The sequence below is a fragment of the Protomyctophum parallelum genome, assembly GCF_964188405.1.
Source record: "Protomyctophum parallelum genome assembly, chromosome: 6".
In the NCBI taxonomy this organism is placed as follows: Eukaryota; Metazoa; Chordata; class Actinopteri; order Myctophiformes; family Myctophidae; genus Protomyctophum; species Protomyctophum parallelum.
The window spans coordinates 1,556,481-1,566,480 of record NC_139701.1 but is presented as its reverse complement, the minus strand read 5'-3'; the positions used below and the strand labels follow the sequence as shown (position 1 = coordinate 1,566,480).

The following is a 10,000-nucleotide window of genomic DNA, read 5'->3' as shown; positions in this document are numbered from 1 at the left end:
CGGCTGAATGCCTTTGCATACAAATCAAGCATAATTCGCTCTTGGATCTGAAACGATCTGTACGGAAGTCATGATTCCCCTCCTCCGGCTGCAAAAGCATGTTCATTCCATTGGTGTGACTGTCAATGCTAACTTGATGATGATGATGCAAACCTTGTCATAAAGACTTTATGTTTTCTATCCCTAGTTTAAAGTCTTCTTCCCACAACTTAATGGTCCCAATTCATTGATAACAAAGCAGGGGCATGTTTTCCGAGCCTGTGAGTGGGTTCTACTGAGGCTCTACCCAAATAGCGTTAGTTTCCCGTTCCAGAATTGGGACCAGAAATCCAATATGGTGGATTTGAATTAGCTGAAATGGTGAAATCGTGGCTTCAAAACGCAATGGGTGACATCACAGGTCACGCACACACGCACGCACGCACGCACGCACGCACACACACACACACAGTCAGTGACACACACGCACCCACCCAGGCACCCACATACACTGTGCACAACTGCACACACTTGCGATCAGTATGCTTGAAAGTCGAGTTACTGAGTATCTGCTTTCAATTAAGGTCACACAATTATGTTTCACTTTCACAATATGTCCACAACAAAAAGGACCACAGTTCAGTTATCAATCCTTTTTACATCATCCGGAGTTCATGGAATCATCACAGTGCCATTCATCTCACAGTTGAGCAGTGAGCAGAGAAACATCCATGACCATGACTCATCTTTCAATTCATACAAATACTTTGTTGAGCTTTTTTCAATTCACCGCAGAAGCAGCTCCTCATGCTTTCTTCAGTGAAACATGTCTGTTTTCATGACTGATAAAAAACATATTTTGTGGGTGCGTATTGTTGTCAGTCTGCACCCAGGCCCTCGCTTATGTAATAATTTGTCACTCAAAGCATTCAAAGCCTTGAACTAACAGGCTCTGCTCTGTGCATGACTGTAGTTCCCTTTTCCAGAATGTGACAGTTTTGTAAATACATCAAAGATGCAATTTTAATCCATCTGTAAAATGGATAAAGCCTTGGCCTGGAAGAGCCAACCTTCTTAAAGGGATTGTGACATTAAAAAAAATATATATATATATATATATTTCTTTTTTCGGTTTTCTAATCTCAATTGCACCCAAAAACATGAACTTTTAACATTCAGTAGATTTTCTGTGATCTGGGGTTTTCTGGCTCAAACAGGTGCTCTGATTTGCCGGCAGTAAGTGACATCACTTACTGCAAATCCCATATATGTCAATGGGATTTGCCAGCAGATCATGTTTTCATTGTAGCTCAAAAGGCCCAAAAAACCCCAAAGAAAACTTCAGACCACAGAAAATCCACTGAATGTTCAAAGTTCAGGTTTTTTGGGTGTAATTGAGGTCATAAAACCTAAAAGAAAAAAGAAAAAGAAAAAGAAATGAAAATGAATGTCATAAAGCCTTTAAAGTGTTTCGTTGGCAGTGAGTGGCCAAATCACTGCCCCTCTCATCCAGGCTTCTAGCTATATTGTCCTTTATCTTATGCCAGAACCAACCAGGAGACTCTCTCTCTGCCTTGTGTTCGTGGGGGATGGCAGGCACTGAGAGGTCTCTAGGACTATGGTTTGTGTCCCGCCTATAGGGTCCTCCTACGTCTCACCAGACCTATACGTCTGTGCGGTGTGCATGTGTCCGCCTTACTCTGGTGTGTTTCAGTCAAGCTGTTTTGTTGTAGTATATACTGAGTTTAAACTAGACAGAAAACAGGTTTCATTTCAGCAGGTGTAGTACGGATTCCAGGTTCCAGATACACCACTTCACGATCGTACGATTGCATTAATTGGACTGTGTTACCAGAAGAGAGCTGACGGTATTTCAGCCGTGCTCCTGTACAGTTGTCGCTCGCTGTGAGAAAATGTGGGTCGTGTAACCAGGGATGATGGGAACCCTCGTTTCCAGGGAAACAGTCATCGGGGGAATGGCGTCGTGGAGATGGAGAGCTGTCAGAGTTGATGAGTAGAGGAGATAGTAGATACTTTGAGTATTGACTTAACACAACGATTCCCAACCTTTTCAGGATCAGGAGGATCCACGTGGATATCTTTGAAAGCGTTTGCGATCCAACCCTGGTCATATGGGTGGGCTACATGTGTGTGTTTTCACTGCATGTTTATTTTAATGATCAATCATCTATTGTGTTTCGACACGGATCAGTGAACTAACGTAGTATACTTTTAAGTTCCTATTTATCTATCACTACATAAACTCGTTTTTCATTTTTATATTTGCCGACTGCTAGATGTGTTATTTCCTGGAGCTGTTCTCGGTTGAACCTGCTGTATCATATTTGTAATCATAGTTATCATACTCTGCCTCAGCTCTGCCAGGCTTCATGGCTGACTACAATGAAAACCATCTGTACAGGTGTGTCACGTTTTTACCACAAAATGTACCTTTTTTTTAAACCAGCAACCGCATTGCAAACAAGTGCAGTTCTAGGCGCTCAGGTAGTGAAGGGATAAATAACCAGTCCCCACCTCCGCAGCTATAGGGGTTTGAATCCACTCCTCCCGCTCGGCCACACGGCTAACCCCAGTGTCATCTTCAATGGCCTTAATTGAGTCTTGTTGCTTTGTTCTTATGAGCTCAGATCAGATGCAGTGTTTTTCATTGTCTACAGCGCACATTTATCTCAAGCTGCTACTGCTTAAGAATTCGTCATGGGCACTTTAATAACCAAGATGAAAATGCTGCTAAGATTAGGTGTCGGAAAAACACAGAGAAATAATCCCCAATGTAGTATGTATTTCTACCAGCTTGAGGAGAAAGGAGCCATGATTAAAGGACAACTTTCGTTTTTTTCAACCAAGGTTCATGTTTTAGGTTGTTATTAGAGAAACTAAAAGATGAGTGTTAATTTTCTTTCATTTGCTGTTTTCTTTCGTTTTAGGGATTTTAGCAGTTTCTGACAGGGGGCGGGGGCATTCGAGCATGGGGCTAAATATGTATTATTTTACAAAATATTATGGCGATTTATTATTTTATTATTTACTATAGTCCTAATAAACCCCAAGAAATTACATCTGGCCACAAAATATCACAGGATCTACTGAATGTGACAAACTGACATATTGAGCCTATACACACAGTATAAGCCTTCCCCCAGTAGGCTACCTTCACATTCAGTAGATCCTGTGATCTTCTGTGGCCAGATGTAATTTCCTGGGGTTTATTAGGACTATAGTAAATAATACAAAAATAAATCACCATAAAATGTGGTAAAAAAATACATATTTAGCCCCATGCTCGAATGCCCCCGCCCCCCTGTCAAAAAGAGCTAAAATCCCTAAAACGAAAGAAAGCAGCAAATAAAAGAAAATTAACATTCACCTTTTAGTTTCTCTAATAACAACCTAAAACATGAACCTTGCTTGAAAAAACTAAAGTTGTCCTTTAATGCATGCTCTCATCTGGGGAAAATAAAATATGGTAAGAGCAAGAGTGTAATGAAATAAGAATAGTAGCTGCAATGCGTTTAACAAAGTGCCGTCAAGTCAAGCGACATTGGGCTCCTCGACACTCAGCGTTGAAGTGCCTTTTGAGCGAGTGATTATTCGCTACATTACGTGGTAGCATGTGATGGCATCGTTCCAACGTATAGCCAGTCCTTACACCTGCGTCTCTCTCTCTCTCTCTCTGCTCTCCAGAGCTCCCACCTGGCCATGATAGACACCCTGATGATGGCGTACACCGTGGCCACGGTGAGCGTGGACAAGGTGATGAGCTGTCTTCGTCAGTACTCCAGCCGCGACCCTGAGGTGGACACGCCCTACGACACAGAGGACGCCGTCACCACCTGGATCAACAAGGTGGATGGGTGGCAGACAGCGATGTTGTTCATGAATATATGTAAACATTTTCCTCCGCCGAGGGGTTCTCAAACCTGTCTCATTTCTCCCATAAATCTGAGAGTATGCAAATCGACCATTTGGTTCCATTTGTATACATTTTGTCCATCATGGACAAAATGTCTCCCCCCATCTGTCTTTTTGACTGTTCATAACTGCTTGAGGATATCACAAGCAGTTATATGAACGGATTTGCACACCTTTGGTCCTGTGCTTCAGCAGAGATATATTATGCAATATTATGCATGTATATACAGTGGATTTGGAGTGGGGTTTTAGTGACATATATTAGCTGTCTTGCCTCTACCGTACATTTCCTATAATGATAGTGAGTGACAGTAGCAAGGTGACTAATACTTTAGCACCACACTCCCTCTCTAGGTCGTCCTCAGACGAGCCCTCCATCGTCGTTTCCAGTCATCCCGATTCTCCATACATGTCATGTCTGAGCTTATGTCATCGTGCTGCTGAGTGTTATGTAGTTATGGAATATGTACAGTAGGCTATATGGATCTATCTCTGGACATGATGTAATACTGCTGCTCTTATGTAGTTATGGAATATGTACAGTAGGCTATATGGATCTGGACATGATGTAATACTGCTGCTCTGGAATATGTACAATTTACAATTTAGGCATTTAGCAGACACTCTTGAACCAGAGCGACTTACATTAAAGGACCACTTCACCACTTTTCAACCTATCTTCATATAATAGGTCCTCACTAATAATCATGAAAAAATGGCGCAATCTTTTTCTACTTGGTCTGTGTCTCATGGGAGGGCTGTGGGCAGTTCAGAGTAGAAAAAAATCGTGCCATTTTTTCATGATTATTAGTGAGGACCTATTATATGAAGATTGGTTGAAAAGTGGTGAAGTGGTCCTTTAAGCAAAAAACTAAAGCATGGCATACATCACATACCGTATATAAAAAGTAGTTATCATGAATCATGTATAAACTAAGAACGTAACAGTGGAGTATCTATGTCAACTATACATACTATACTATATTATATATTATACATTATACATATGTACTATAAAGTGCTATGACTTATACATAAAATGCAATTCTAGTGCTGTCTACGTAACGAGCTATAAGTCTGTCTAAAATACTATCTAAGTCTACATAAAGTGCTATCTAAGGGGCTAGGCTAGGGCAAGTGCTACGAGCAGTAGCACTTGCTACAGTATATGGATCTATCTGGACAGTGTGATGAGAGAGAGGAAGGCTCAATGGCTGCCACATGCACAGCTGGCACAGCTCTCTCTCTCTCTGTGTGTGTGTGTGTGTGTGTGTGTGTGTGTGTGTGTGTGTGTGTGTGTGTGTGTGTGTGCGCGCGAGCGCGTCTGTTTACATTCCTCTTCTAGGAACACTGGGCTAATTCCACTATTGGACGAACACCCTTGAGCACACACGCACACACACATGCACTGCACGCACTCATGCGCTTGCTTAGATGTGTGCCCACTGTGCACACACACATATACTACATACTAGATACTACAATACATTAATGCAATGAGTGACAGATGCACACAGAAACATGCAAGGCATACAAAGTGCACACATGGATATTCTCTCTCTCTCAATCTCTCTCTCTCTCACACACACACACACACACACACACACACACACACACACACACACACACACACACAGTGTAGTGGAGTGTGTTGTGAGGTTCTAAGCAGCATATGTTCGCTGTAGGAGTGATCTCATCTCAAACAGCTCCAACTGTCTTCAGCTGCACTAACGACTCAGTGGAACACACAGCACTGTGCATGTTATTATTCACAGAGAAATCACATCCATTTGGAGTTTTATTATTCTAGCAATGATTACCATATTTATTAATCAGTGTAAATCAGTAAAGTAATAAGTATTTGACACATGACTGGTAACATTTTATCACTCCTTGTAGAATTTCCTGCGCTCTGGGTGTACAAATGTGACCAAAATGTGTAACCAGAGGTACATATTAAAACAAAACAAAAAACAACAGTATTGGCCATTCACCACCACAGAGAAGACTTTGATATTTAGTCGACTAAAGACACCACATGAGACTAAACAATTTCAGATGATTAAATAGGACTAAAACGAAATGGTGTGATCAAAAGACTGGTGTCTGCAGTGTCTTTCTGCTATAAAACAAATATTATTTTTCATTGAAAGTGTGCATGCAAACTATACTCATTTTGGCAAGTAAGCTACTGGTGATTATTGGTTGATAACATTCGCAGCGGGTGGCCTGCGAGTCAGTTCAGGCAGCATACACTCCAGAGGTTAACACATTTGTGTATAACTATCACTGGGTATACAGTGTTCTGGGTGCGGCGGTGGCTCAGGGGTAGAGTGCCTGGATGGTAACCGCAAGGTTGCCAGTTCGAACCCGGGCTCCCCCAGAGTTAAGGTCATTACACACTGGCGAATTAGCGACGCGATGCGAATAAGCGATCTGAAAATGCAAAATATTGCATGTTGCAGTTCGCCTGCGAATCTCTGCAAAATACGACACCAGAGCGAACAAATAAAAGCGAAAACTTTCGCACATTCGCCACTGATGTGGAAGCTTGCATGGACTTCAATAGTTTATTTTTAAATGCGAATTATTCGCACGAATATATCGCGTCGCCAATTCGCCAGTGTGTAATGACCTTGACTGTCGAAGTGTCCTTGAGCAAGACTCTGAACCCCTAATTGCTCCTGATGTGCTAGTTGGTGCCTTGCATGGTTTCCGCTGCCATCGGTGTGTGAATGTGTGTGTGAATGGGTGAATGTAATGCACAATCTCTGTAAAGCGCCTTGGATAAAGGCACTATATAAATGCACCATTTACCATTTACCATTTCTGCAAGTCTCAAGCGTCACACGTTCACGTGGCAATCTGTGTGCGGGTTATTTAACGATGCTTATCTAATTGTGCTGAGCAGGGAGAAAAATGAGGCAGAGCCTGAATGCCAACATAAAATATATCCATGTTCACATTCTATAATAAAATATTGGTTAATTCTATCCGTGCGTTATCTGACTAAAAGTATACATTCATAATCACAATGCCATGGGAGCAGTACACATCCTACACAGCTTAAAATGATAATTATGTATGAACCCATTCTGAACGGGAACCCCTTTTGGTGTTTTAACTAAGCATTATGTTATACTTTAGCTATAGAAAAATAGCAGATCTACAAGCTCATAGCGCGCCACTCGGTGGCGCGCTATGAGCTTGTAGATCTGCTATTTTTATATGTTTGGATATATGTTTGGATATAATATTCTTTCAGAAGACTTTTTATTTATTTCGACGTCAGGCCTAAATTAATATCCATCTCTCTCTCTCTCTCTCTCTCTCTCTCTCTCTCTCTCTCTCTCTCTCTCTCTCTCTCCCCCAGGTGAACGAGTGTTTGAAAGACGCCGTGTCTCAGGAGCAGAGGAAGGATTCACAGAGCTCAGAACCGGCAGGGAGTCCACGGGTGGGTGTCTCTCCTCCCTCTCCATGTCTTCTTTCTCCTCTTATCTGACGATCACCTCTTATTCTGCTTCTTCTCCTCCACCCACCCGTTCTCTCCTTTCATCCCCTCTACTCTGAGCTTCTTACTTACCCCTTCTCCTTTGTTATCCTCTATTCTGTTCTGCTCGGTAATCTTTATGTTGTTTTATACTGTGTCCTCTTCTCTTCTCTCCTCTCCCCTCCTTTCCTCTCGGCTCCGCTTAAAGGATTTAAGAGCAGGCTCTACATTTGACAAAGTGATAGATAAGCACTAGACCTCTGGCTCTGTCACTCTAATGAATAGTTTCCTAAGTCCAGACATGTCTCTATCTAGACATATTATTCATTCAAATAGCCTTAATCTGTTTGCAGAGAAGTAGTAGCCTATACTGTAGTAGCCTATACTGATATCAATATTTCAGTCTGACACTTGAATTACATTTTCCATTGTGCACCACCGAGGGAGCACTGGTAACTAAAACGGAAGACCCACCTCTGGAAAACACTGGAAGGACTTCCAGTGTTTTTATTAGTACTGTATAATCGGTACCACCTGTGAAGGAAGTAGGGAAGGGGCCCGGAAGCAAGGAAGCTTAAATACCCAGTGAAATGAAAAATGTGTTTTTTCACACTTTTAGGCCACATCCGTGGTCATCAATAAATTGTGCATTTATATAGCGCTTTTATCCAAGGCGCTTTACATAGATTGTGCATTTCATTCACCCATTCACACACACATTCATACACCGATTGCGGCGGAAGCCATGCAAGGCACCAACCAGCACATCGGGAGCAATTTGGGGTTCAGTGTCTTGCCCAAGGACACTTCGACATGTAGACAGGAGGAGCCGGGATTCGAACCGCCGACCCATGGATCATTGGACGACCTGCTCTACCTCCTGAGCCACAGTCGCGCTCAATAATGAGCATACCTGACAATGGATGCCAAAAAAATGGGTACATTTTTTTTTTTGTGTACCCACGCACAGTACTCGTTCATGACTCACACACACGCACAGTACTCGTTCATGACTCACACACACGCACAGTACTCGTTCATGACTCACACACACGCACAGTACTCGTTCATGACTCACACCCACGCACAGTACTCGTTCATGACTCACACACACGCACAGTACTCGTTCATGACTCACACACACACACACGCACAGTACTCGTTCATGACTCACACACACACACACGCACAGTACTCGTTCATGACTCACACACACACACACGCACAGTACTCGTTCATGACTCACACACACGCACAGTACTCGTTCATGACTCACACACACGCACAGTACTCGTTCATGACTCACACCCACGCACAGTACTCGTTCATGACTCACACACACACACAGTACTCGTTCATGACTCACAAACACGCACAGTACTCGTTCATGACTCACACACACGCACAGTACTCGTTCATGACTCACACACACGCACAGTACTCGTTCATGACTCACACACACACACACAGTACTCGTTCATGACTCACACACACGCACAGTACTCGTTCATGACTCACACACACACACACAGTACTCGTTCATGACTCACACACGCGCACAGTACTCGTTCATGACTCACACACACACACAGTACTGGTTCATGACTCACACACACGCACAGTACTCGTTCATGACTCACACCCACGCACAGTACTCGTTCATGACTCACACACACGCACAGTACTCGTTCATGACTCACACACACGCACAGTAGCCTACTCGTTCATGTTTTCGGCCCCGGCACGTTCACGTACGTATGGCCCAATTGCATCCCAGAATGCACTCTGTTCCAACCCGGAAGAAGGGGTGAAATGGCCTCATGCGCTGAGGTGAGCAACTCAATGCAAGTGGATGGAAGGAGGGATCCGGTGACGTCTATATTGTAATATAACTATAGCATAACGACAGCACGACAGCACGGCAGCACGCCACAGCAGCTCCTCAGAAATGGACTACTTTTAACTACTTCTGAATGCCCGATCCCATCCAGCTACTGGTATTTGGTCAGTCTCTATCTCTACTCTAATATCATCAACAGATATTAAGGATCAGTGATATTGATAATTTTTTTAGAAGTTTCGGTCGAGTATCCTACTCGGACCACTGCCGCCAGCTTACCACTGGTTTGACAGCTAGCAGCCGACCGCTAACCTCGGCTAACTCTGACAGCCTGTCACCGTTACCACGATCACGTCAATTTTTTGATCGTCATGTTTTTGCACACTTGATGTTTTCTGTCGACCTAAACCCACACGGATTGCTGCCACTAGTCCACTGACGCTAGTCGGATGCTAGCCTAAACAGCTGGTTGCCGGTGCTAGCCCAGTGGCTAGTTTGACAGCTAGCATCTGCCAAGGGAGGATCACCGAAACATCGATCCTGGGTGCAAATACTACGAGTCTACTCTCCGCAACGGGCCTTTGTCAATCTAGCCGAGTTTGATTCAGACAAACACAACATCAGCTCTGGTGTCCCACAAGGCTCGATCCTTGGTCCTCTGCTGTTCTCCTTATACATTTTGCCATTGGGTGAACTAATTTCCAATCACGGAGTCAATTTTCATTTCTATGCTGATGATACCCAGCTATATCTTTCTG

At 43.3% G+C, this 10,000-nt stretch overlaps 1 protein-coding gene across 1 annotated transcript in view; it reads left to right on the top strand.

Moving 5' to 3' along the window:
• The window catches only part of camsap2a (calmodulin regulated spectrin-associated protein family, member 2a), a 107,170-nt gene that overhangs the window by 36,276 nt on the left and 60,894 nt on the right, over nt 1-10,000 (top strand). Inside the window, exons 3-4 of the mRNA XM_083767305.1 lie at nt 3,685-3,846; nt 7,286-7,366. Of these exons, the coding sequence (XP_083623431.1) occupies nt 3,685-3,846; nt 7,286-7,366 (243 nt within the window). The remainder of the gene's footprint in view (nt 1-3,684; nt 3,847-7,285; nt 7,367-10,000) is intronic.